Here is a 25125-nt window from a genome sequence, read left to right on the forward strand (position 1 = left end):
GGTGGGGGGGGTTATGACGCCTGGAGCTAAGCTGTCGGGGCGGGAATCGGTAATTTAAGCGAGTGCGGGTTTTGCATCATATACATTTTTATAGAGGGGGTAGGTTTTTTTATCTTTCGGCCGGAAACAGACTTTTAAATTTATATTTGGGCCGAACAGAGCTTGTAATTTAGAATCATGATAGGAAGGATGATATAGGTGAGCGTGTAATTTGCCCCTTTCTCACAGCCGCCTGTTTCCACCTGATCACGAAATCATATATCACGTGATGCTATATCTATATTTCAACCTCCCAAGGTTCAAGTTCATATCTTTGTTGCCTGATGTTCTGATACATTAATCAACAATGCCACGCCTCTCCCCGAGCCTTCTCCAAGCCCACAGATTCACAATCTCAAGGCCTCTATTCGCTATCCCAAGGCACCCACGAGCCCACTTCCCCTCCCCCTTCCGCCTCCCAACCCGCGCCATGTCCTCCACCACCCCACCTCTCCCCGCCATCACCGTATCCTCCAACTGCGACCCGGACACCGTCACCGCGGCCCTCCCCCCTCTTCTCGAGCGCTGGTCCTTGACATCCTCAAACGCCGGTCTCCAGCGCTCTTTTAAATTCAAAACTTTCAAGAACACATGGGCCTTCATGGACGCCGTAGCCGCTGAAGCAGCAAGGACGAAGCATCACCCCGAGTGGTCTAATGTTTGCCGCCCCCCCCCCCCCCCCAATTGACGGATTAAGCAGCTCATACTAACACCCCCAGGTCTACAACACAACCCTGATCCGCTGGACCACCCACCACCCCCCCGGCCTCTCCTCCGCCGACATCCAAATGGCGCAATTCTGCGACACCTGCGCCGCCGAGCACGACGAGCTCCCCGCTGAGAAACCCCCCGCGGCTGTGGGCACTGATGTCCCAGCTGGAGAGGGGGGTCCGTTGGAGGCGTTGGCGGATGGGGTGGTGGTTGAGGGGGGGGAGTGTTGTGTGCCGAAGTATGCGAGGAAGGGGGTGGAGAGGGTGGAGGGGGTGGTGGGTGAGGAGTTGCATGATAAGGGTCCGTGAGGAAGGGGCTGGAGGGTGATGGATGGCTGGGGAAAAAGGGGGGGAGGTGTAATGGTGGGGAAGTAAGGGGTATTGTATTATTTTGTTTTATCTATGTGTATCTCTATGTGCAAGATTCACGATTTTCCATCTTCATTTACATGGTGATACTGTATCTATTCGGAAAAGAATTTACTAATATAAACTATCAACCTACACGAATTCCTAAACCTGCTGCTTTACCCCGAACATTCTAATATATACAAGAACTCTTTGAAAGAATGCAAGGATTATGGGCCCTCGTGGGCCGGGGGTCTAGGGAGCGCGGACAGGCCCGAGTCTTGTAGCCAACCTCCAAGACGCGGATACCTCCCAAGCAGTGCTGGAGGTCAAGCGTACGTTCGACACCAGGCAGTGATGCCAGATCCAAAGGTCGATCCAACGAGAACCCAAACGGTGACAAGATAAACCAACAACAGGAAAGGGACACCGACAGCAACGCAGTCCCGGTGACAGCGGAAGGGCGACAAAATTCGAAACGACAATGCCACGCACCACCACGCACCACCTCCTCAACGTGTCTATGCCATGGTAACTCCCACCCAGGCCCGCTGAAAACTGCTGTCTCCTTTCTCTCTCTTAAACGTGGCTTCCGTAGTAGTTCCTGTATTATGGTGTGCGGTATTAGGACACAGCGTCGTAGTGGTAGATATATAGTTTGATGAGGTCCGCGAGTAGCCAGTTGACGATATCTGGGCCGGAGAGGGGTCCGTGGCAGAGCGCTTCAAATCAAATAGCTTCGTATATGAAGTAGGTAAGAGACAAACATACTACTATACACATTTTCATAGTCCTTCACCAAGGCAAATCATACGTAATTACATTCTTCAGACTTGATTAACGATTATTAATGCTCATACATCTGCCTCCCATCTATCCGACCCAACAAATCCCATCTGTTTTTGTACAAGAAATAGTAGGTGTAATTACGGGCCATCATCCATCCAATATCTCGCCAGCTCCTTCCAAAGAGCGGAGCTTTTTCTACGGCGGTGCCCTGCACGCCCGAACGCCGTCTGTGTCTGTCTGTCGTTACAGATATCTCATTCTCCGTTTCGGGTTCACATCCTCCCACACGGCGGGTAAGCGTGTCCGCACCACACAACAGTGGTGACACAGCGCCCCCACCAAAGCCACACACAGTACATTTACTGTGCCTTCTTCGCCTTCTTCGCCTCCTTCGCAAGCTTCCTGTCACGTCTCGCCTTCGCCGCCTCCGGTCCAGCCTCCGTATTAAGGACGAAATCCCACCAGCGGAACGAACTAGCATAGTTTCCAATGAAACGCTCGTGGTGAACATCGTGATGCTCAGCGCCCGCCCAGAAAGGCAAGAAGTGGTGCAGCGACCAGGGGAACTCGTATCCAGAGTGGGCATCGATAGCCTGGAAGAGACGGCAGACGATCCACAAGTACATAGTCAAGATGTGCAAGTCGCCAGTGATAGCGCACCAGGCGACGGGGCCGAGAACCGTGCCGGCGCCGAGGACCATCACTTCGATGGGCGAGGCGTACTCGGCTGCCAGGCCGAAGGGGGCGGAGTAGTTGTGGTGGATCTTGTGGACGGAGCGGTAGAGCGGCCCCCAGTGCATGGCGCGATGGGTCCAGTAGTGCCAGGCGTCCTCGATGACGAAGAAGATGGCGATGTGCATGGCGATCTTCCACAAGGGGGGGAAGGGGACGCCGGTGTCCATGCCGAAGAAGACGGCCATGGGGTGGAAGACCCAGATTTGAGGGAGCTCGACGGTGAAGTGGGAGAGGAGGACCATTTTGGTGCAGTGCCATTGTTCGGCGACGGTGGGGATTTTGCCCTGGATAAATGCGTGTTAGTGAAGTGTGATGGGAGTGGGAGGGGACGGCGTACAGCTTGGATCTTGTATTTGTTGAAGTAGGGCATGCGGTCGATGATGATCCAGGGGAGAGAGCGGCCGAAGTAGACGAGTTCGTGCATCACAAAGGACATGATTCCAGTCGCGAGGACGTCGTTCTGCATGTATGCGTACCAGGCCTTGGGGATATGTTAGCACATCCACGTTCGATTCAAGTCGGGAGGGAAGAACGTACGGCCCAGAGGCGCTCAAAGACGTTGAGAGTCTCGCCATTGTAGTGGGTGATGCCATGGTACTGGTCCCAGTATGTCGGCGCGGCGAAGAGGGTGCTGTTTGTTGGGTCCCTATAACACTCACTGATCAGTACTAATTTCCCACGATATTTGCCTCTCGGGGAGATGGAACGCGCCCAGTGGAGCGTATCGCCAGGGCCTTTCTTGCAGAAGACGTGGGTTATGGTGAATACTTACATTATGGCGGTATAGCACAGAGGCTATCAGACGATTGTTGAGGATATCGCGGCCACAATCGAGGGGGGACGTTGTGAGGTATAAGTAGGTGGAGAGGAGGAAGGAGAGGGGGGGGAGTGGCATGGAAGGACTTTCTGGTGATAAAAAGGTTAAGACTAGAAGAATAAAGGAGTACGTACCGGAGGGCGCAGGGGGAACGCGGGGCGGCTAGGCTTTGTTAGGACTAGCGCATGGATGGGGGTGGGAGATTTGTCCAGTAAGAGACTTCGCGTTGGAGTCGTTGGGGTGGATAAAGGGCTGTTATCGCCACGTGACACAGATTTGTTCGGACAGGCACTAAGTATCGTATTCGGGTTGAGGGATCAGGCTAGAGCACCACGACTCAATTAAGTACCCACACAGCGAAACATGTATGCAGAGGTACTTCGCATATGATACGGAGTATATGATCTCGAATCCGTAATCGTACTCGGCCACCAGGAATTATATATATATCATATATATATCACGAGCAAAAGCCTCAACTGTATCTCCGGATAGCCATGCTTCCGGGTTACAGTCATCACTCACTCGGCATCTGTTTACGGATATCATGGAGGTCATGTTGTGGACCTTCACCTCCATCCTCCATCGGGAAGCTCCCAAGGTCTCTTGTGAAACTGCAATCGGGAAAAGGCCTCACTGTCCAACTATTCAACTATCCAAACGTCCGGAATATGTTCTGTTTACAACGTCTACGCCCGCGAGCGAGGAGGCATGAGCCTTGGGAATATTATATATAAATTCAGTGAACCTGTCCTTGCTGACATTCGCCGCCACATACCCCTTAGTGCTGATCCCTGCCGGCCGCGAACCTTTTTCATAGGTAGCTCACAACGTCATTGCCAAAAAAACCCCCCCCCAGCTTGTGAAGAAACCCGAAACCCACAGCTCTCCCAAACCCAGTCCAGCGTGATGTCTATAGTGGCAGAGTAAGAACCCTACCCACAGCAGGGTCACTCCGAAATTGCTAATGAACCCCAAGCCAGGTCCGACGCGTCGACTCGCAGTTGGACAGACTGCAGCTCGCACACCTCAAATCCGCCACCTCTTCACCTGCACTGAACTACAGACGCCTTTCTACCACCTCCGAGGCCACCGAACAAATATCTACCTCCCCGCAAATCGAAGAGCTCCAGGTCCTCATCAAAGCCCTCTCAGCGACTTCGTCGTCGAAAGCACTCCTCCCAGCATGGCGGATCTCGATGCTCCTCGGGCAGGCGGGCCTGTCAGAAGGTGAAGTCAATGCACTAGGCGAGACAAAGAGTCCGTATGAGAAGGAGCTAGAGTGGCTCCTGGTCAGCAAAGCGACGGTGCAAGCGTACGGCGTGCTCCTGAACACTCTGCTGGAGCAGACGATCCCGCTCAGCAACGACATATGGTACTGGGACGAGGTGCTCGGGTCGTACACGTCCACGGCCATCTACACGATTCAGACCTCGCCGCTGCGGTTCTGGGACTGGACGAAGGATATCTACGAGGATTCGCGGGAGAGGTTCTCCAGACTAAGGGAGGCGCCCGAGGAGACACTTTCAGCTACGGCAATTGGCACGAGCGTTACGGCGCGGTGGAAGACGTTTTACGGATTAGTGAGGGATAGCATCCGCGAGCGGTCGGTCACGGATATTCAAGCGAGAGTTCTCTCTCCGCTGGCGAAATCGCGGTCCGAGGCACGCCGGAAGCAGGCGGGTCTGAGGCGCCTGAGGGAGATGAGCGCAAGTGGCCTTGGAGTGCTTATGGATGAGGGTCTCAACTTTGATATTAGCGAAGATAGCACTGGGATTCAGAGCACGGACAGCGACTGGAACGTCGTGGTCGAGCGCAGTGTGGCGCTGATGGATACGGTGCTACGCAACGTGACGGCTCTGGAGACGGGGGTTTCGGAGTTCGAGGACATGGTCTTTGCGACCGTGGCGAACGACCCGGAGATCTCGTCGCGGAGTATGGGAATGGGCGAGCTGAGAGACAAGCCAGCGAAGCTGTGCAAGCGACTCCAGAATATCCTCAGCACCCACATCCCAGCACACGTCCAGGCGCAGCAACACCTTCGATCCCAGTACGGCCGTCCCAACCGCCTCGTGCGCTACTGGCTCCCAGCCACCGCGCTCCTCCTCTCCTCCACCACCATCCTGCGCATCGTAGTAAACCGCAAAGCCGCCATCCTCGAATGGATCCAAGACCTCGGCTCCACCATGCAAGATTTCTGGATGAACTGGATCGTCGACCCGACTAAAAAGATCATCAAAACAATCCGCCACGACGAAGGCAGCGAAGTCGCTATTATGAGCCGAGAGTCTCTCAAAGGTGACCGCGATAGCCTTGAGCGCATGGTCGTTGACTTCGCTATTGATAACCCGCAGGCCGCTGGCATGGGCGGCGGCTCCCTGAACGATGCACATATAGCTGAGATCCGCGCGAAGGTTAAGGAGGGCGACTTGACGCCGGTGCTGCGCGCATATGAGAAGGATCTGCGCCGCCCGTTCGTGGGAACCGTGCGGGGCGACCTGGTGCGCACGCTGCTGATCCAGGTGCAGAAGACGAAGGTGGATGTTGAGGTTGCGCTGAGTGGGATCGATGCCCTTCTCAAGAGCCAGGAACTCGTGTTTGGCTTTGTCGGGCTGACGCCGGGGTTCTTGGTGTGTATAGGTGTTGGGAGGTACATCAGTGGGATGTTTGGCGAGAGGAGGGGACAGAAGTATGGGCATAGGGCTGGGCAGATGATACGGGTTCTACGGAATATCGACCGTATCCTGACGACATCGACGCCGTCGCCGAGTGGGATTTTGTCTTATAAGGACCATGGGTTGCTGCTCTGTGAGGTTCATGTGCTGCGCTCCAGGGCGGCGAAGCTGTTCCCGGGCGAGGTGGAGAGGGAGTTCTTTGAGGATGTGAATGAACTGGGGGACATCTCGATAGGGATTGAGAGGCAGCTGAAGGTTGTGCAGCGCATCAGGTGGGCATATGGGAAGTGGCTGTCCAAATGAGCGGGCATGCAAAGCGTTGCCCTGCCCCGTACTGGGTTCTAGAATCTACAGTGCCATATGACCACATATGAAAATTTGACGTGTACTAGACCACAGTATAATAAAGAAGCGCCTCATTTTATAATAGAACAAGCTCCATCGAGAACCAAGGACTTATACCACTTATCAGCTCTGCTATTGGACCTTTTTTTCTGCTGGGGCGGTGTTTCCTTTTGGTACCTGGCCAGCTCCAATTTTTTTCCTCAAAAAGTGGCGGAAACCGGATGCGGAGCACGTGACATGGCACAATCCCCACCACCCTTTCGCCATGTGAAATATATGGAGGGGGAGTCATACTTTTACTCTTTTTACAAGTTTATATGTTTATTTGTATATATCTGTATATTTTCTTGTAATGGGTTCCATAGAATCAGCGCCGCCGTTGAGCAATGGCAGAGTGAACGAGTCGCCCTTGAACCGGGCAGACGAGGTTGCAGATGTAAGCGTTATTACAAAGTGGCAAAAGCACATACCCGATTTGCCTTATATGCGTATACTGACAATGCCGGTAGCTGTTAAATTCCGTCCAGGAGCTCATCATCCCTTTTATTCGCCGCGCGGATGAGGAAGCGGCTGTGAAACATATGGGACATGGCGAGAGCGGGAGCTCCGGAAGCGCACTGGTCGAGTCGCACAAGCCGGCGGAACTCGTGAAGTTGCTTAACCTGCAGCTTCCGGAGACTGGGGGAGGGAAAACGGCGCTCTTGGATGTTATCCAGCAGGTCTTGAAGTATAGCGTTAACACGTGGGATCAAGGCTTCCTGGATAAGTTGTACGCCAGCACCAACCCTGTCGGCGTAGTCTCCGAGCTCATCCTCGCAACCCTCAACACCAACGTGCACGTCTACCAAGTATCCCCCGCCCTGACCGTAATCGAAAAAACAGTCACCGCCCGCTTCGCCAACCTCTACGGCTTCACCAGCCCCCACGCCGGCGGCTTCTCCACCCAAGGCGGCAGCGGAAGCAACCTCAGCGCCCTTATCATCGCGCGGAACACCCTCTACCCCAAGACCAAGACTGACGGAAACGGCACCTACAACTTTGTAATCTTCACCTCGGCGCACGGCCACTACTCCTTCGAGAAAGCAGCCCAGATGATAGGTCTCGGCTCCCGCAACCTCGTCCCGGTCCCCGTTGACGACGCAGGCGCCATGCTCCCCACCGAACTCGAGCGCCTCATCCTCGCCGCCAAGGATGCGGGGAAGACGCCCCTCCTCGTCAATGCCACGGCTGGCTCTACAGTCCTCGGCTCCTTCGACCCGTTCGAGGAGATCGCGGCTGTGGCGCGCAGGCACGGGATGTGGATGCACGTTGACGGCGCGTGGGGCGGGTCAGTCATTTTCTCCGAGACGCAGCGCCATAAGCTTAAGGGCGTGCATCTTGCTGATTCGGTGGCTGTGAACCCGCATAAGATGCTTGGGGCACCGACGACGTGCTCGTTGCTGCTGGGGAAGGATTTGAGGCAGTTCCATCGCGCGAATACGTTGCCGGCGGGGTATCTGTTCCACGGCGCTGATTCGGATGGCGAGGTGTGGGACCTGGCGGATCTGACGCCGCAGTGTGGACGTAGGCCGGATAGCTTGAAGGTCGCGCTGAGCTGGACGTATTATGGTGCTGCAGGGTACGGACGCATGATTGACGAGGCGTTTGAGGCTGCGGCATATTTGGCTGGGTTGGTGGAGAAGAACAAGGATTTCGTGCTGGTGTCGCAGAATCCGCCGCCTTGTCTCCAGGTGTGCTTTTATTATGCGCCGAGGGGGTTCAGTGAGGTGCCAGAGAAGAATACGATGGCGACGGCGGGGGTGGTGGAGAGGTTGGTTGGGAGGGGGTTTATGGTTGATCATGCGCCGGGGGAGAGGGGGAATTTCTTTAGGGTGGTGGTTAATATTCAGACGAGGAAGGGGACGTTGGATGGGCTTGTGAAGGCGATTGTGGATATTGGGAAGGACTGAGAGATGGGGGGGTGAGAGGATGAGAGGGGGCATTTTGGATAAATACCATACTGGTGGTCCGCAAGGAAGACAATTTAGACAGAGATACAGTAGAACCCCGATATAAGATTCCCCGATATAAGAATACCCGATATAAGAATCCCCGATATAAGAATCCCCGATAGAAGAATACCCCACCGTGTAAGAATATATCTTCTACACCAGCTAGTCGGGGTGCAAATCCTCTTGTATCGAGATCAAGGATATATCGAATAATCACCTCCTCTTCTACTTCAGTCAACTTGTGGCAATTGGCCTTAAGTTTGCGACGAGATGTTCGGCCAGTAATTCTATAAGAAAGCGTAGTATAAGGGACATTGTAGAGATTTGCATCAGAGCGACGACCAAGTTTCTTAGATGATCGGATAGCCTCGATAGCTAAGATGATTCGTGCTTGTTGGGATTGGTTCTTGGGATTGGATTTCCATTGGTGGTTGTTAAGAAAACGCGTGTTAAATTTGGTAGGTAGGGACGTTACCCGACCTACATTTTAAGCATCTCCTTCCTTGTGGAAACACGATATAAACAAAAAATATAGACAATGAAATATAGTATCAGGATACCAGACCTACAACTAAATAATTATTCGTTATAATCTGTATCCTCTGTATCCTCTGTATCGTATTTGCACGAGGTCAGTCGTGGGGAACGCAAGACCACCTCGCTACCTACAGGGGTCATCCAGTTCTCCAGTTCTAGCGGAGCCCACGACCGCCGCCGCCCATCATAATATACGGTACCTTGATTGATTTGCCTCCCACTGAACGTCGTCGCATCACCAGCTCAACGATTCCTACGCCGGCGACGAAATAATCAACAGATCACAGCTACAGCTTCGATCTCGCCATTCTGCACTCCCCGGGAGATCTTCATGCCAATCGACACCTCGCTCGTGAAATCTACGCCTCGCGATCTGTTCCTGTTCCCGCTACCTAGACCAGACCCCACAACAACGACGACGACTACCTCGTTGTCCTCCCCCCCCCCCTCCCATCACCATCACCACCACCACCACCACCACCGCCGCAAAGATGGCCGGATCCCGCAACTATGACTTCCTGGTACGGCCCGGCTGCCACGCATCCCCACCTCCCGATCCCTCCGCTAACAAACCGCGCGCAGATCAAGCTCCTCCTCATCGGCGACTCGGGCGTCGGCAAGTCCTGCTGCCTCCTGCGCTTCAGCGAGGACTCCTTCACCCCTTCCTTCATCACCACCATCGGCATCGACTTCAAGATCCGCACCATCGAGCTGGACGGCAAGCGCGTCAAGCTGCAGATCTGGGATACGGCGGGCCAGGAGCGCTTCCGCACTATTACCACGGCGTACTACCGCGGCGCCATGGGCATTTTATTAGTGTACGATGTTACAGACGAGAGGAGTTTTAACAGTTTGTTCCCCCCTTGACTGTTCCCGAGCTGGCCGTCCATCCTCGTCGCCCCCGGTGACGGAATTATAACGAAGAACGAGCACATGCTAACCACCCCCTCCCCACTCCACAGACATCCGCACCTGGTTCTCCAACGTCGAGCAGCACGCCACGGAAGGCGTGAACAAGATCCTCATCGGCAACAAGTGCGACTGGGACGACAAGCGCACCGTGTCGACCGAGCGTGGCCAAGCCCTCGCCGACGAGCTGGGCATCCCCTTCCTCGAGGTCAGCGCGAAGGCGAACATCAATGTCGAGAAGGCATTCTTCAGCCTCGCGGCGGATATCAAGAGACGGATTGTCGACAGCGCGAAGACGGAGGAGAGTAAGGGGGTGGATGTGGCGCAGGGAAGCAGTGTGGGTGGGAAGTGCTGTTAGAGGGGTGTCAGGGTCTGAGGACGTGGTTGGGTGAAGGGCCTAATTGGTTGGGGGTGGGCGCTGTTGCGATGAGACGGCGTTTGATAGAGGACCGAACGGAGGGGAGAATTCCCAGCATGCTGCTCGCTGTCGCTCTCCTGTGTCACTCTTTCGCAGAGGCGGATGCGAGCAACGCAGCTCTCTCTCCGTCCGGGTGGTGTCCACTCACGTACATCCTGTTTGTTATCTTTTCCTTCTCTGTTCCGAGAGTGGCGTTTTTTACTCCTTTTTTTTTTGCTGGGATTGCGAGTTTTGAGAAGCCAGCAGCACAAGTACACGATGGTCGCGGGGCCTGTGGGTTATAAATAGTTTTGTTCATAAATGGGATGGGGGTTTTAGACGTTTTCTGCTGGTGCTGATGGCTTTTGTGGTGTAGGGGATTGGTGATGTGATGTGCTTATGCGTGTGTATGTGTATGTTCGTCGGCGAGGTGTTCTCGTTGTTCTATTTCCTATTTGCATGTGTGTGTGCACAATATCTTGTCTTCCTGGGAGGATTATTGTCACTTTCCTCCTTCCATACAAGATCTCTACGCTACTATCCAAGACACAGACAATACCACCAGCAATCACCATTCCAAACCACCCAACAACCCAAATACACCACGAGAACTTCTCGCCCTCCAATCTACCATCAAACTCTCTTCCCCACATACTCGCCGTTAGTTTCCCGGATCGAGAAACGGGTAGGCTCGGCCCTCGGCCTCCGCCCCTCTTCCCGAAAGCATATAAAAGGCACCCCTTCCTCGTAGATGAGTGAGCTCCACAGACACTCTATAATAAACCTACCTTTCTCGTGTGGTGTGGTGGTTGGTTCTGGTGGTTTGTCAGCTAGTCAAATCTCCTATTCATATCTTACCTTCTTCTTCTCATCATTGTGTCCCCTTTTTAGCTATTTTCTTTTGTTTTTACTGCCGCCTCACGCCGAAAACGAGCAAATGCGCTGGAAACGAGGTGTGCTGGCTCCCACTCTAGCCTACTTTCTCACATGCCTTCCTCCTCCTACTGTCGCTGCACGCTCTCCCCTCCAAACCTCTCATTTATGTCCAGCAGAACAGCCCTTCATTTATTTCTCAACCCACCGCTGCTTTCAGAACTTCTATTTTTTTCCAATCTGCTCTTCATTATCATATCTCCTCTCATATTTCAGCTTGAATTATAAAAAAGCATTGTTGCATACAGCATTTGCAAATGAAGACACAACGCGACTCCGGAACCAACTATATAATCCAGTCTATGTCCTCTCCCATTAATTGGGATGGTAACTTGGCAGATCCAGTGCACACGCCGCTCTGCACGCGCTCGGCCTGGCTGTACCTGGTTATCATCCTGGAGGACCCACGAAGTTCAAAGGCTTGTAGAAGAAGCATGCAGTGGTTGGGTGCGGGTATTTCCCCCTTTCCAGGAGAATCCTCTATTTTTTGCAATTTTTTTGGCTTATATGAGAACTCCCCCAGATGCCTGTGGGAGGAGATATTGATTTTTGAGGTTTTTTGGGAGATTGATAAATCTCATGGAGACGGGGTTTGGCGAGGTGAAGCGATGCGTCGGGGGGGGTGGGATTGACTGTGTATTTCGATGATGAGGGAGGGAAGGTGCGGTGGTTGAAGTTGTGCTGTGGAAAGTGGAAGGAGCGGATATTGTAGTTATGTTGTGGAAGGAGGAAAGGGGCGCCGGCGATGGTGGGATGGCGCCAACGGCGGAAGGAGCGGCACGTGCGGTTAGTCTGGGTCCACAATCCGTGACTTGACAGTGACTGAGAGCGTGATATCTGTTCTGGGAAACGGAGGCTGGTTCGATACGATGTGGGGTTTTATAACCAGATAGGGGTTCGGGAATGGGGGATGGGTATGTAATTGCTGGATATATGATAAATCCACTGCGGGATTGGCTTGGGATCCCAGGAAAATGATAAGTCTCTATCATGAGTAGACTACATCTCTGATCCTCTGAGTGTGAGAGATATGGCAAGAGAAATCAGAACCAGCAAGGAGTAGACAAGCAATGAGCCAAAGTATCTCGGCGGCGACGTTAAGCTCTGTGATTGTACGATGAGAGAAATGCTTACTTGTCTTACCCCCTTCTTCGGTCCCCTCACATTCAGTCCAGCCACTTCCCAAGATATTCCTCCAGCCCCTCATCCCCACCCCCATCCTGCCTACCACGCAAGAAGAAAAACCAAAGAAATTTTGATGAACAACTCATCATAATGGCCTTAAGAACGGGCAACGTATTTGGGACAACAGTTAACGAAGTTCTCGAGCATAATGCAGCAGAACATGACCAGACCATCCGGTAAGAACACGAAGGGAACCATGCGCATGGTTCATAGCTTCATACCTATAAACGATCCAACAATCAAAGACGCTTACACCATGCGCAGGATCGAACCAATTCTCCAGACTCTTGGGCAGAAGTGGATAAAGACGTTCTTCCAAGCAGATGGTGCTAACGGGTTTTGGGCCATCCCTCTCCACCACCGACACATCTACAAAACGGGTTTCTCTACACATATCGGCCAAATGGCCTACCTCCGCATGGGTCAGGGATTGACAGGCGCGCCCTCAACCTACTCCAAGGCGAAGGACATTATCACAGGACCGATTCCTGAACCATTTCCAGAACCTGACACGAGGCAGCCCTAGGCAAAGCTGTTCTCATTTCGTCGACGACGACATTGGAGGAGGGCGGTCGTTTCAAGAGCTGTTCCATTTTCTATAGGTACACTACTTTCCAAGGTTGCTATAGTTTAAGTTTACCCTCAACCCGAAAAAAGCACGTTTTTTCACAAGTGAGTTGCATGTCCTAGGTTTTACACGAACCCAACAAGGGATAAGACCATCTACCGACAAACTCGCTGCCTTCCGGGACATTAAATCCCCCACCTGCGAAGAGGAACTCCTCCGGATCCTGTACGCGCTACCGTACCTTAAGACATTTATTCCAGGGAGAGCAGATCTAACCACCATCATGAAATCGGCCTTATTGTACGAGACGAAGACCCTGTCTACTGGCGCGAAATAGAAGAAGTGCACATTTTTTACAGCTGGCGACCCAAACGTGCAATACCATCTTTCAGCCGACGCCTCAAAGACTGGCATCGGAGCCTGTCTCTTCCAGATCCCCGACCACCCTCCAGGCACTAACGCAAAGCAAACCAAGCCGGAAGTTCGAAAGATAGTGATGTTCATCTCTACCCGTCTCACACAGGACCCCAGAGCCGATGGACAGTAACGGAGCGTGAGGCCTTTGCAGTACTCGCAAGCTTAGAGGAAACAGAATGGCTTACAAGGGGCTCTCCCTTCCCTATCATTGTCTACACGGACCACAAGTCCCTGATCCCCATGCTTAAGGGCGAAACAGTACCAGACCGGATTGCTCGCTGGCAAATACGTTTTAGTCAGTTCTTCTGTGACTACGTACATGTGCCCGGAAAAGAACTCGTTGTCGCGGACGGGCTATCCCTTACACATCCACATACCCGAAAAAGACCGACGACGACGAATTGATTGCGTTTCCGGTAGACATCGACCGAGAACCCTCCCAACCATTCAGCACGTTGGCAAGTTGAACACACTGATTGAGGACGAATGGTATACAGAAGTGATTGATGTTTTGCGCCACCCAGAGAAGTACCAGGCAGGAGATCCCACAACACTTGAGCGGGCAAATAACGAGAGATTACTCAGAAAGGCAGCGAGATTTAAGCTCGTCGAAGTAGCATACATGGAAAGGAACGGCAAGACGAGCCTTTGCGTCCCAAGAAAGACGGTTAAATGGGTGCTCAACCATATACATGAGCAACACGGCCACTACGCAGCAGGCATATGTTTACAAGCAGCCTTCGGAAAATTCTACTGGCCTACTCGACGTCAAGACATTCGCACGCACTGCGCATCGTGCTGGAATTGCCTTAACGCCAATGAAACCATCCCAAAGGCTTCTCCCGATCCTAACCCAGGAACCATTTGACTTGGTAGGCTTCGACCTAATAGGTCCTATCTTTCCGCCCTCTGAGGATGGCCACCGCTGGATCTTCGTGAAGGTCAAGTACCTAAACGCGCAAAATCTGGGGCGATCCCTTTATCGCTGCTACTGCAGAAGCATGCTACCAGTCGCTTAAGCATGACATACTAGATGTGTACGGGAACCCCCGCGCGACATATTCAGACAATGGATCACAGTTCGTTACCGGAATGATGGCAGATGAGCTAAAGAGGAGAGGAGTTCGGAGAATCTTCGCACCAGTTTACAGCCCCTCCTCAGTTGGCCTCAACGAGTGCATGGTCAAGATAGCTTCGATCCAAAAGAACCCACACCTAAAATCGCGGTGGAATGTCTTGCTTCCACTAGTTGTGCACGCGGCCAACTGCAGAACAATGATGTCCTTAGGATTCGGAAAGTTCGCAGCCAGCTCTCTCTAAACAGTAAAGATAATGTCGAGAAGACAAGATGACAAGTAATGAGGTGACCAAAAAATACGGTGACAGCAGAACCCCCCGCCAGCGACAAAGAAGCGGCGCGGTGACAAGAACCCCTATCCCCACCACCCCACGCTGACGAGAACCCTACAGTGATAACAACGACAGCTACACCCAACGGAGAAGGCCACAACCATCTCCAGCGCAAAACGATGACGATGGCCAAAGAATATTTTTTACGACACTTTTGAACATGAGGGTATTCTCTCTCTGGTGATTGTTATGCCGTCTTGCCTCATTTATCTCTCGCGGGGAGAGCCTTTATATTGTACGAGATGTATTCAGCAGTGCCGAGGAGACCGTGATGAGTTGGTGGTGGGGAGTGGGAGTGTGGGTGTGTTGGAGATGTGTCGGGGTTGAAGTGAGGAATTGGACGGGGATGAGAAACCGGTATGTGAAATGCGGGATGGATCCATCCCTGAGACGAGTCCATCCGGCAAGACAAACTGAGGGCCGGAATATCTTACACTGGTGCTGTTTTCCGTATCCCTCCTCGAAAAAATCACTTACCAATCCAGGACCACACACTGTAATGGTGGGTGCACCAGATGTGAGAATCTAGCCACCCAAGGAAGGGATGAATTTACTAAGACAACACACTGTCTTAGGAAAAAGAGCCAAAGGGTCGTAGCTTAGACTATTCCACAACGCAGCAATCAGGTGTGTGACAGCAATCAGGTGTGTGATGTAGTGAAGTGGTTCAGACAAGTTGCAACAAATGTTGAGTCTGGGAACTCAGGGGTAAGTCAGAGGTTAACACCTCACTGACTTTTCAGAAACAAGGAGTAACAAGATGAATGCTTGGAAGCTTGGAAAAGACGTGGAAGTATGTGATAGTCGATTTACTGTATTGTCTGCTTGCCCTTTCTTAAGGAAAGGGCAATCCTATTTATGCTAAAGGAATGTAGTTCTCTCATTTTCCAAGACTTTCCATGACTTACCAGGCTTGGTAACTGTAGTCGACGTAAGAGAATCCCATAGAACCATCTCTTAGGTTCATAGCCTATAGGAAGTAAAAGGAGGTCCAAGGTCAGAGTACCCCTATAGACAAATTATGTCATAGACAAATTATGTCACAGACAAATTATGTCATAACTTAACCAATCTTGTGGGTAACTAAAGAGCGATGACATGTAATGAATCATAGAGGTTCGTAGGAGCTTTTAGAGCTATCGTTCATGCTCCTAGGCCTCTAGTTGGTAGAGATATGTCATGTGGTAGTATGAGTGATGTCATGTAATGAATCATAGAGGGTTGTAGAGATATGCTATGTGGTAATATCGGCCCAGTAACTAAGGAGCGATGACGTGTAATGAATCATAGATGGTTGTAGCAATCGTTGAGTAGTATTGCTCTTGTTGTTGGTGTGATAAGCCAAAATATGTATAGTGACTTGTAGGTTTGAGGAGGAGATTTCCAAGTTTGCTCTTGAGTTTGATAGCAAACTGAGTGCAACGAATGTCAGTATGACACACACGCATTCCCCAGTATATCCGTCTCCCCCTCTGACAACAGCAGCATCAGACTGTGACAGGAACCCCTGACAAGAACCCATCAACGACAGCCCCCCCTACCAGCAAGAAACTGTCATACTGACATTCGTTGCACTCAGTTTGCTATCAAACTCAAGAGCAAACTTAGAAATCTCCTCCTCAAACCTACAAGTCACCATACATATCTTGGCTTATCACACCAACAACAGAAGCAATACTACTCAACGATTGCTGCAAACTCTTCTACTACATCTGTTTATGCTACATACATCACGGCATATCATTTGGACACTCATTGAACAAGTTATTAAGAAAATCTCCTCCTTAAGGGGGTGGGCCAATACTACCACATGGCATATCTCTACCAACTAGAGGCCTAGGAACATGAACGATAGCTCTAGAAGCTTCTACAACCCTCTATGATTCATTACACGTCATCGCTCCTTAGTTACCCACAAGATTGGTTAAGTTATGACATAATTTGTCTATAGGTACTCTGACCTTGGACCTCCTTTTCACTTCCTATAGGCTAGGAACCCAAGAGATGGTTCTATGGGATTCTCTTACGTTCACTACATGATTAGCAAGCTAGTTGTGGGTCGCACTTGATTTCTAATACATTTACCAAGCCTGGTTAGTCATGGAAAGTCATGGAAAATGAGAGAACTACACTCCTTTGGCATAAATAGGATTGCCCTTTCCTTAAGAAAGGGCAAGCAGGCAATACAGTAAATCGACTAGCACATACTTCTACGTCTTTTCCAAGCTTCCAAGCATTGATCTTGTTATTCTCTGTTTTTTGAAAAGTCAGTGAGGTGCTAACCTCTGACTTACCCCTGAGTTCTCAGACTCAACATTTGTTGCAACTTGTCTAAACCACTTCACCACATCATACACCTGATTGCTGCGTTGTGGAATAGTCTAAGCTACAACCCTTTGGCTCTATTTCCTAAGACAGTGTGTTGTCTTAGTAAATTCATCCCTTCCTTGGGTGGCTAGATTCTCATATCTGGTGCACCCAACATTACATTGAGGCCCGGCAGTTCTACTTGAAACAACCAGATACTTATACAATTACTTGGGTTGCCCGCAAGTTTAATGTCAACCGTGAGACACTCCGACGACACATTACTACCTGTTACGGCTATAGTAACATGATGTCATGGTTACAGGGCCAGGGCCTAGTAACGTGACGTGTGAGTCACATAACGTGACGTGTGAGTCACAGTGGGAAGCGGGGTAGGCTGCCATGTGACGGGGCTAATGGATAGTTGCAGAAACTAGTGGATATTGGATAGTTGAGCTATCCACGAACTATCCTGAATATCTAGCTATCCGCCAACTATCCAGATTACCCATGAGGCACGATGCCACTATATAAGTAGATAGTATTTCCTTAGATAGGAGCTTCGTGCTCAACTCAATATAGTATTCTTTACAATACTGTAACGTGTTACTTGGAAAGCCTTTGTGTCTAATCCCCTGCCTCCTCTGTCAAGTCAACCTTACGCAAGAAACCTCTGTGTCTTCTATCATTTAGAAGTCAGCGTTACACTACCCCTCTCCTTCCCCGCAGTATCTTGTTCTTGAGATAAAAACCGAGTTTTATCTCAAGAACAAGATACTGCAGTTTGTCAATTTATATATGACCAACTTAAGCGTGGGGTCCCTGCAAACTGATCAATGGTTTTACGGGCTGTTGCAGACTTGCGACCCGATCGTACGATCCCATCACAACAGTGGTTACAACGACGACATTGCAATTCAATACCTCATCCATTTTATTCAACTATCTGCAGAGCATATGGCACCAGACGACACCCGCCTCCTATTACTCGACGGCCATGACTCTCATAAAACGGAGCGCTTTCTCACATTAGCAGAAGAGCATAACATTGTTATTTGCTGCCTTCCTGCTCATACTACGCATCTACTACAACCTCTTGATGTAGCAGTTTTTAAGCAGTGCAAACACTTCCATCAAAAGGCAGTTGATCAAGCAGTACGTAGCTATGACTATGAGTATAAGCTACGTACGTTCCTTTCCAACCTTCCACAAATCCGACGGCAATCCTTAACTGTCCAGACAATTCAATTAGGTTGGAGAAATGCACGACTATATCCATATAATCCTCCACTAGTAATTGATAAAATACAAGAGACCTGGAATCAAACACCAGACTACGAGCCATTTGCTTCGTACGACCGTATCTCAACTCCAAAAACTAGTGTGCAAACTATACAGGCAGTTAAATATTGGCAGAAGAGAGTAGAGGCAGCTTTCTCATCACCGTCAAGAGAAGGGTTTCAATCATTTGCACGTGGAACTACAGTTGTTTTACATCGGGCTGAGCTCTATAAGACCGAGCTTGACATTGTTACCTTACGGTCAGCAGAGCAGAAAACAGCAAAGGCAAGGGCACGGAAATCGCTACAGAAGGGGGGGCAGTTATATGCATCAGACGCCCGACTGTTACGTGAGGAGAAGGAAGCAAAATTACAAGCAAAGGCAGAGGCAAGAGTAGCAAAGGAATCAAAGCAAGTAGTAAAGCAGCTACAGGTGCAACAACGGAAAATTGAAATCGAAGAGCGAAGGGTTGAGAGGAAGAGGGTAGCAGAGCGGAAGAAGGTTGGGTTAAAATCCAAAGTGATAATTTTACGGTATGGTAAGGATCATAGTGATAGTAACATTGAGATTAGTAGCGACAGTAGTAGTGGAGATAGTGATAGTAGCTCTATTGATTTTATTATTTAATTATATAGTTACATAGTTGCTATATGAGGCTTATTTCTTTCATTTTGTGTGTTGCACATATCGCTGTCGCCACCTACGAGCAAAGCGAGTGGGTGGAACACCGAGTACTGTAGAGGTCCCGCGTCCTACTATATACGATCCCGTGCGGGGTTCGGAGTGAAGTCCCTCCGCCTTGGCACTATAGCGCACGGGTTCGGGGTTCGGAGTTCGGGTTCGGAGTTCGGAGTGAAGACCCTCCGCACCCAACCTCCCTCCCGACGACAACACAGCAACGACAGCAGAACACCCACCACCAACGAGAAATACGCACCAACCAGATGAAGCGCTGACGAGAGCCCAGCTCAGCTTCCAGCTACCCTCTACTGGTGAGATTGGGCCGTCCTTTTTATCGTGTATGAGATGTGTTCAGCAGTGCCAAAGACGTTGGGAATGGGGGCTTGATTGGAGTAGTGGGCGTAGCGGGAGTGGCGTTGGATACGCGCCCTGGTTGAACTGAGCAGTCAACCCTCAAACCCACACCCATATTCGCATATCCGCAAGCCCCAAAACTAATCCCCGACAGATCTATGATCTAACCGCTCTGCATTTGGCCTCGAGTTCGTCTTCGGCGCGGTCTTGTACATCGCCTCGTGCCACGTCGACGTCAAATCCGTTTGTGCGGTGGCTGGGAAGGGGGTGGCGGTCCTTTTATATGTAGTTTGTGATGTTGGTGGGGGGCGGGGAAGAAAGGGGGTAGGAGGTCTTGTGGAAACGACAAAGGCGGGCAGGAGGGAACAAAGACCAACACGAGAACATGACAAGAAACAGAGAAGTACATTTAACAAGCAGTCGTGAAGCGTGAGATCATTCATCCGAGTTCTCTACTCCCTCCCTCTTCCTTTTCCGCATCCTCCATTTCAATTCCAACCATTCGCTCCCACTGCTGCCTCTATCGCACCCCATCCCATCTCGCAGAATCATCCATACAACCCTTCCTCCCCCTCCTCCCTCCCCCAACACATCTCATCAACCCAGCGCATCCCCTTCCAACAACGACATATCCCACAAGCACAAATCAAACAAATAAAAAAAACGCCACCACACCAACCAACCAAACCCTCCCACCGCTCTACGACAAAACGCAACCAGCGAAGTAACCCATTGAATCCAAAAACAAAAAAATGTGTGAAGAAGTGAGATAAGACGGAAAAAAAAGCGAGTTAAGCAGGGAAGCAGCGAGGTAGATGGGAGACATCCATCTGGGTGAGAAGAGGTGGGTGGAGTCCTATTCTTGGCAACGTCGACTTGGGCAACGAGAGTGCCACAAGTGTGACGACGACGATGGAGTTGCGAGTGACGAGCGGAGAGGCAACGGAGTGTCATGAGTGCGAGGTACCTACAGCGGGAAGGCGACGGGGGATTGTTGTGACAGGCAGCCAAAGAGTCACAACCCCTCATGACTCAACCCTCCAGGCACCCATCCCTAGTCAACCACCCCCCCCTCACATCCCCCCCATCCCCCCCGGTATATCCGCACTCCCCTGCAACTGCCTACTCAGCTCCTCCTCCGCCGCCCCCTCTCCCTCCCCCTTATACGTCCCCCTAGCCAGGTACTCCCCCTGCACCTGCCTCTGCTTCGCCGCGCTATCCCTCAGATCCGCCACCGCCTGCGCCGCACTCGCCTGGAGCTGCGCCTGCAGCGGCGCCATCTGGCTCTGCAGGCTGCTGCCGGGCTGCTGGTCTGGCGACTGTCCCATCACGGCGGTGGGTGCGTGCGCAGCGGGCGGGGTCGGGTCGGGGCCGTGGCGGGGAGCTTCATGTTGGTGTTGGTGGGGGTGGTTGAGGAGGACGGAGACGGCGGCGGGAGGTTGAGGGTATTCGCCTTGTGACTCGAGGAGGCGGCGCTGGAGCTGCAGGATGTAGTCGCGCAGGGAGTAGTTCTCGTTCTGGATGACCTTGTAGTTGTCCTCAAGGGTGTGGAGCTCGCGGACCTGCTCTTCAAGCTTCTTGATGTAGCCCTCTTTGCGTTGACGAAAGGCGCGCTGCGGGGGAAGGGTTGGTTAGCGATCGATCGGGTTAATTCATGGGTTTGATAGCAAAGGGGGTATTTGATGGATTATATTCCATAAATTGCTTTGATGAAGGGACGTTGGGTGATTGAAGCGCTGATGGTTTACGTAAGCTGGATTGTGGATGGTGATGCCATAAGAGTTGACAAAGCAGACCTTAGGTCGCGCGTCCCCATCGCAACCCAACGACAATGCGCGAACCATCATAGAACGACTTATCGGCGCCAACGCGTAGAAATGATCCCAACGTACCTGAGCTGCGCGGTTTTGCGCTGCGCGTTTCGACAGTGAGAGCTCGCGCTTCCCGCCCTTCCGGCCATCACCGTTGTCGTCCCCGCTGTCGCCGCCGGCGCTGCCGCCCATCATGTCGAGGGCGTGGTGAGCGTGCGCGGCGCCCGCGATGGCGGGATCGATGTTGTGCGGACTTGCAGAGCTGGAAGCCACGTCGTTGTAGCCATGTACGAGATGCGGCGGCGGCGGCTGGTGGTGAGGATGCTGCTGCTGCTGCTGCTGCTGTTGTTGTTGTTGTTGTTGCGACTGGTGCTGGTTTGGTGGGTTGTTGATGACTGCAGCCAGCTGGGCTCTTAGGTCTGGGAGGAGACGCGAAATCATGTCAGCACGCTCACAATGCTGAGCCAGGGAAATAGAGAGGTGAGCAAGAGGAGGGAGGGGGTGTTAGGTTTATGCAGCCCAGGACTTCAGGGTAGAGGGGGATTTGGTGGGGGGGGGTGGGGGGGGGTGAGTTGGTGGTGTAGGGAGCGGCGGACAATGAGAGAGGAGGTGGTGAGTCGCTGTTGCCCCCTCCGGTCCTTCCTAATCTCGTGATGATATTTTGATTTGTATTTGTACGTACCATTATCTGAATGCATATCCTGCTATTTTCGGTGCAGGACCGTTGAGTCAGCAATGAAGATGCAGGAAGAGCGCAAAGGCGCGGGCGCGGGGAATTATAGTGAGTGAGCCTTTTCAGCTATCGCCTTGTCTGTCTCTCTCGGGCGCAAACAAACGCGACGGAGGGGCGGGCTTTGGGGTTTCTCAAAGGAGGAGGAGTAAACACTGCTTACCTGAGCCGGATGTGGAGGCGCAGGGGCCAAAGTCGGCTGCATCGCGTTCATTCGCTAGGGGGTTGGGAAGCTTTGTAGCGCCCTCTTGGTAAATAGTGGGAGAAGGATCAGGTGGAATAAAGGGAATTGTAGTAATTGGTGATAGTAGGAGAGTCAAGTTGCGGCTTGGGGGGGGGGGGGAGGGGGAAGGGGGGGGTAAATAGAGGAGGAAGAGAGTTGTAAAGACGGGAAAGAGAGAGGAAGTAAGAAAGAGAAAGAGAGAGGGACAAGAGAGTGAGAAGAAAGATAGAGATAGAGGGAGGAGGGAGGAGAGCAATGATAGAAGGTGACGGGAGGGGAGTGGAGTGGGTGAGAGAGTGGCTGGTTTTGTGGCTGGAGATTGTGGCTTGCGGTGGAGTTTAGCAGTTTAGGATACTCGTACGGATACGTCGGATAACTTAGATTTGGTAGCTTATGTAATTTATTACGTGAGCCAGTTTGCGTGCGGGCGGAGTTCGGAGTGGGGGATGTTATGTCCGTAGCCTGGTAATAAATAAACTTACGTAAGACTCTCGTAAGCTAACTTAAGTTCAGTTAACTAACTTAACTTAAGCTAAGTTAACATACGTAATTATATAATCATGATAGTTAACTTGCTCGGTCCTCTGTGACCTCTGTGACTTCTACGATGAGATTCTGATTCCAGTGCGAGTATCGTGTGTTGTAGACATCATTAATGCACATCAGCCCAGGAACGAAGATCTCATCGCAAAATGTGGATCATCCTCTCTTCTGTGACTTGCATCGCGAGTCCTCAGTAATCACACTGCGTGTTTCACTTCCAATATGCCCTCGTAACAGCCTCATTCGGGACATCGCTCTCTCGTTTCCAATGCGCCCTCGTAACTGCCTCCTCTTCAGCACCACGAGTTCTCTCTCATCCCCTCCCCAATCACTCACCCCCCTCTCCCTAAACATAAACCCACCCCCTCATAATCCTCCTCGCCGTCCTAAACACCACCGCCCTCTCCAACCTCCCCCCTCAAACCTCGCATCAACCACCATCCTCCCACTCGGATGCGCCACCACCACCCCCTCCCCCCTCCGACCCCCCTTCATAACCCTCGCCACAACCGACCCCTCCACCCCCGCCGCCGCCGCCACAGAGACCCCAACACTAATCGGCACCGCCCCATGCGGATCCCCCGTCGAGACAGCTCGGACGACAATATCCACGCCTCCCTCCCCCCTCTCTCCCTCGTTCCCAGTAGGTGGGGAAACAAGACTAATCTTGGGTACCCCAGCTGGGGTATCCTCAATCCTGGAGCACATCCCCATCCTCACCGCCGCCTGGCACCTAATTGACTCCAACCTCCTCAGTAAATCCGGATGCCCCCCCATCTCAGCCGGTAAAATCGTGCCACTAACACCCATACTCTCCGCCTCAACAAAAACACACGGATTCGACGCATCAATACACGTCGCCTCAACACCATCAAACACATCCATCCCCCCTCCCGTCGGTAACAACCTCCCCGTCACCGACCCCGCTGGTTCGAGGAAGGCGAGCTTGATACACGCCCCTGTCCCTGGTACGCCTGAGATCGCGAAGTCGCCCACCGCCGCCACTTCCCCCGCGATGACAGGGACGGTGGCTTCGATCAGTTTCCCGGTATTGGTATTATAAATCCGCACCACCGCCTCCCCCCCCTCCTCCCCATCCTTTCCAGCGGGGGGTACCTCAACCAACCCCTCATCAACAGCAAACGCCGCCACCCCCGCCGTCATATTCCCACAACTCCCCCTATAATCCAGCACCCCATCTCTAATCCCCATCTGCACAAACGTGAAATCCACATCTACCCCCTCCCTCGCGGAGGGGCCGACGAGACATAGTTTAGACAACGAAGAGATCCCGCCGCCGAGACCGTTGAGTTGCCGACCGAAGGGGTCGGGGGAGCCAAGGATGGTGCGGAAGAGGGGGGGCCAGAGGGAGGGGGTGCGGGGAGGGAGGAGAGGTGCAGGATGGGGGCGCGGGAGGTGCCGCCGCGGTAGTAGGAGGCGGGGAGGGGGTGTTGGGGTTTGAGGGCGGTAGGGGTGGTGGTGTAGAGGCGTGTTCCTGTCCGTGGAAGGGATTTGATAGGAGTTATCCTGCCATAGCTGCCAACAAGGAAATGCCTGGGGGGTTCATATCCACGTTTGGGATTCTGGCAGCGGGCGAGGCGTGCGCTAGGCACGTTGCCTTCGGCGCGCGGAAGGGCCGCAGAGTTCACCTGCGTTAAGCTTCGCCAGCTGCTACCTCGAAGCTTCAAATGCCGCGGAGAAGCCATAGTCATGCAACGGCACATGTTGGAGCTGGTGAGTGGCATAGTAGGCATTGCTGGAGTTCCGGGATTGGTTATGCCAGCGCGCTGGCGGTGCTGACGCGAACAACGGCGATCCCACGGCGCAGATCTTTCCAGGGTAGCTTTGGTCCCACGAGCGCAAGGTATCCAATAGGGTGTGGTGGTTGGCGTATATATATGTCCCCTGCCGTCTCCAATGGTTTTTGGGGATGAGCTCCCCGTGCCGAGGTTGGCGATAACAGCGGAAACGCTCCGAAACCACGAAGTTGGAAACGCTGCCCATAACGTCCAATTGCTCGTAAATTAGAGGATATCAAAAATAATCTAATATGTCTTCGCCCACCTTCCCAGTACAGTCGAGTCGCGCTAAGTCGATACATTGTAGGCAGCTAAAATATATAGACTTATCAAGAAAACCGAGATATCAAATTTGCCAAGCTATTACATCATCCACTGGTCCAATGTGCCCTGTGACAGCTGGGCGGCCCCCTCAGACCTTAACAACCATTCTTTCTGTTACGATGGTCACAGAGGTCAAGAAGCCAGTCCGGAGAATAATAAGCTAGATTGAATCTAAAGAGAGAAGAAGAAGAAGAAGGAAGGAAGGTGAGGCTATTCCTCGTAATATACAGTTGTCTGCTTAGTGGTTGTAGCCTTGGTGGCTAAGGC

At 52.1% G+C, this 25125-nt stretch overlaps 10 protein-coding genes across 10 annotated transcripts; 6 read left to right on the forward strand and 4 right to left on the reverse strand.

Moving 5' to 3' along the window:
* Positions 1-18: 18 nt before the first annotated feature.
* Positions 19-1058, forward strand: VC83_03475 (uncharacterized protein; the record flags this gene model as incomplete). Its single annotated transcript, XM_024467121.1, has 2 exons — positions 19-697; positions 759-1058. The coding sequence occupies exons 1-2, from the start codon at positions 347-349 to the stop codon at positions 1056-1058; spliced, it is 651 nt and encodes a 216-aa protein (XP_024325658.1). The 5' UTR covers positions 19-346.
* A 775-nt stretch (positions 1059-1833) lies between these two features.
* On the reverse strand, positions 1834-3827 carry ERG25 (C-4 sterol methyl oxidase). The gene is made up of 4 exons (XM_024467122.1): positions 3394-3827; positions 3159-3267; positions 2959-3102; positions 1834-2905 (listed from the first exon to the last, which is right to left on the reverse strand). Coding segments are annotated over exons 1-4 (915 nt in total). The 5' UTR covers positions 3396-3827; the 3' UTR covers positions 1834-2245.
* Positions 3828-3838: 11 nt separating this feature from the next.
* Positions 3839-6569, forward strand: NCA2 (nuclear control of ATPase). Its single transcript, XM_024467123.1, has 2 exons — positions 3839-4364; positions 4418-6569. The coding sequence occupies exons 1-2, from the start codon at positions 4150-4152 to the stop codon at positions 6414-6416; spliced, it is 2214 nt and encodes a 737-aa protein (XP_024325660.1). The 5' UTR covers positions 3839-4149; the 3' UTR covers positions 6417-6569.
* Positions 6570-6766: 197 nt separating this feature from the next.
* Positions 6767-8649, forward strand: VC83_03478 (uncharacterized protein). Its single transcript, XM_024467124.1, has 2 exons — positions 6767-6894; positions 6968-8649. Exons 1-2 carry the CDS (start codon positions 6811-6813, stop codon positions 8405-8407), a joined length of 1524 nt encoding a protein of 507 aa, XP_024325653.1. The 5' UTR covers positions 6767-6810; the 3' UTR covers positions 8408-8649.
* A 789-nt stretch (positions 8650-9438) lies between these two features.
* On the forward strand, positions 9439-10631 carry SEC4 (GTP-binding protein). The gene is made up of 3 exons (XM_024467125.1): positions 9439-9507; positions 9569-9836; positions 9949-10631. The coding sequence occupies exons 1-3, from the start codon at positions 9478-9480 to the stop codon at positions 10251-10253; spliced, it is 603 nt and encodes a 200-aa protein (XP_024325652.1). The 5' UTR covers positions 9439-9477; the 3' UTR covers positions 10254-10631.
* A 1869-nt stretch (positions 10632-12500) lies between these two features.
* Positions 12501-12936, forward strand: VC83_03480 (uncharacterized protein; the record flags this gene model as incomplete). The annotated part of the gene is made up of 2 exons (XM_024467126.1): positions 12501-12586; positions 12675-12936. The coding sequence occupies 2 exons, from the start codon at positions 12501-12503 to the stop codon at positions 12934-12936; spliced, it is 348 nt and encodes a 115-aa protein (XP_024326013.1).
* A 778-nt stretch (positions 12937-13714) lies between these two features.
* VC83_03481 (uncharacterized protein) lies at positions 13715-14263 on the forward strand (the record flags this gene model as incomplete). Its single annotated transcript, XM_024467127.1, has 1 exon — positions 13715-14263. One exon carries the CDS (start codon positions 13715-13717, stop codon positions 14261-14263), a length of 549 nt encoding a protein of 182 aa, XP_024326014.1.
* Positions 14264-19283: 5020 nt separating this feature from the next.
* VC83_03482 (uncharacterized protein) lies at positions 19284-22314 on the reverse strand. Its single transcript, XM_024467128.1, has 4 exons — positions 22133-22314; positions 21922-21943; positions 21321-21658; positions 19284-21041 (listed from the first exon to the last, which is right to left on the reverse strand). The coding sequence occupies exons 1-4, from the start codon at positions 22181-22183 to the stop codon at positions 20502-20504; spliced, it is 951 nt and encodes a 316-aa protein (XP_024326015.1). The 5' UTR covers positions 22184-22314; the 3' UTR covers positions 19284-20501.
* Positions 22315-23101: 787 nt separating this feature from the next.
* On the reverse strand, positions 23102-23947 carry VC83_03483 (uncharacterized protein; the record flags this gene model as incomplete). Its single annotated transcript, XM_024467129.1, has 1 exon — positions 23102-23947. The coding sequence occupies one exon, from the start codon at positions 23945-23947 to the stop codon at positions 23102-23104; it is 846 nt and encodes a 281-aa protein (XP_024326016.1).
* A 23-nt stretch (positions 23948-23970) lies between these two features.
* On the reverse strand, positions 23971-24827 carry VC83_03484 (uncharacterized protein; the record flags this gene model as incomplete). The annotated part of the gene is made up of 1 exon (XM_024467130.1): positions 23971-24827. Exon 1 carries the CDS (start codon positions 24487-24489, stop codon positions 23971-23973), a length of 519 nt encoding a protein of 172 aa, XP_024326017.1. The 5' UTR covers positions 24490-24827.
* Between the last annotated feature and the right edge of the window lie 298 nt (positions 24828-25125).

This window comes from Pseudogymnoascus destructans, assembly GCF_001641265.1.
Source record: "Pseudogymnoascus destructans isolate 20631-21 unplaced genomic scaffold scaffold_6, whole genome shotgun sequence".
In the NCBI taxonomy this organism is placed as follows: Eukaryota; Fungi; Ascomycota; class Leotiomycetes; order Thelebolales; family Thelebolaceae; genus Pseudogymnoascus; species Pseudogymnoascus destructans.

Excerpts from the sequence above, each read along its gene's own strand:
- SEC4 (XM_024467125.1), top strand. The coding sequence starts at position 9,478 with ATGGCCGGATCCCGCAACTATGACTTCCTG. Across the intron at positions 9,508-9,568 it reads CCCGCAACTATGACTTCCTG|ATCAAGCTCCTCCTCATCGG; the intron begins GTACGGCCCGGC and ends AACCGCGCGCAG. Across the intron at positions 9,837-9,948 it reads AGACGAGAGGAGTTTTAACA|ACATCCGCACCTGGTTCTCC; the intron begins GTTTGTTCCCCC and ends CCCACTCCACAG.
- NCA2 (XM_024467123.1), top strand. The coding sequence starts at position 4,150 with ATGAGCCTTGGGAATATTATATATAAATTCAGTGAACCTGTCCTTGCT. Across the intron at positions 4,365-4,417 it reads GTGATGTCTATAGTGGCAGA|CCAGGTCCGACGCGTCGACT; the intron begins GTAAGAACCCTA and ends ATGAACCCCAAG.
- VC83_03478 (XM_024467124.1), top strand. The coding sequence starts at position 6,811 with ATGGGTTCCATAGAATCAGCGCCGCCGTTGAGCAATGGCAGAGTGAAC. Across the intron at positions 6,895-6,967 it reads GGGCAGACGAGGTTGCAGAT|CTGTTAAATTCCGTCCAGGA; the intron begins GTAAGCGTTATT and ends CAATGCCGGTAG.
- ERG25 (XM_024467122.1), bottom strand. Across the intron at positions 3,103-3,158 it reads TCTTTGAGCGCCTCTGGGCC|GCCTGGTACGCATACATGCA; the intron begins GTACGTTCTTCC and ends CATATCCCCAAG. Across the intron at positions 2,906-2,958 it reads ACAAATACAAGATCCAAGCT|GGCAAAATCCCCACCGTCGC; the intron begins GTACGCCGTCCC and ends GCATTTATCCAG.
- VC83_03482 (XM_024467128.1), bottom strand. The coding sequence starts at position 22,183 with ATGAACGCGATGCAGCCGACTTTGGCCCCTGCGCCTCCACATCCGGCT. Across the intron at positions 21,659-21,921 it reads GGATATGCATTCAGATAATG|ACCTAAGAGCCCAGCTGGCT; the intron begins GTACGTACAAAT and ends GTCTCCTCCCAG. Across the intron at positions 21,042-21,320 it reads CGCAAAACCGCGCAGCTCAG|CGCGCCTTTCGTCAACGCAA; the intron begins GTACGTTGGGAT and ends CTTCCCCCGCAG.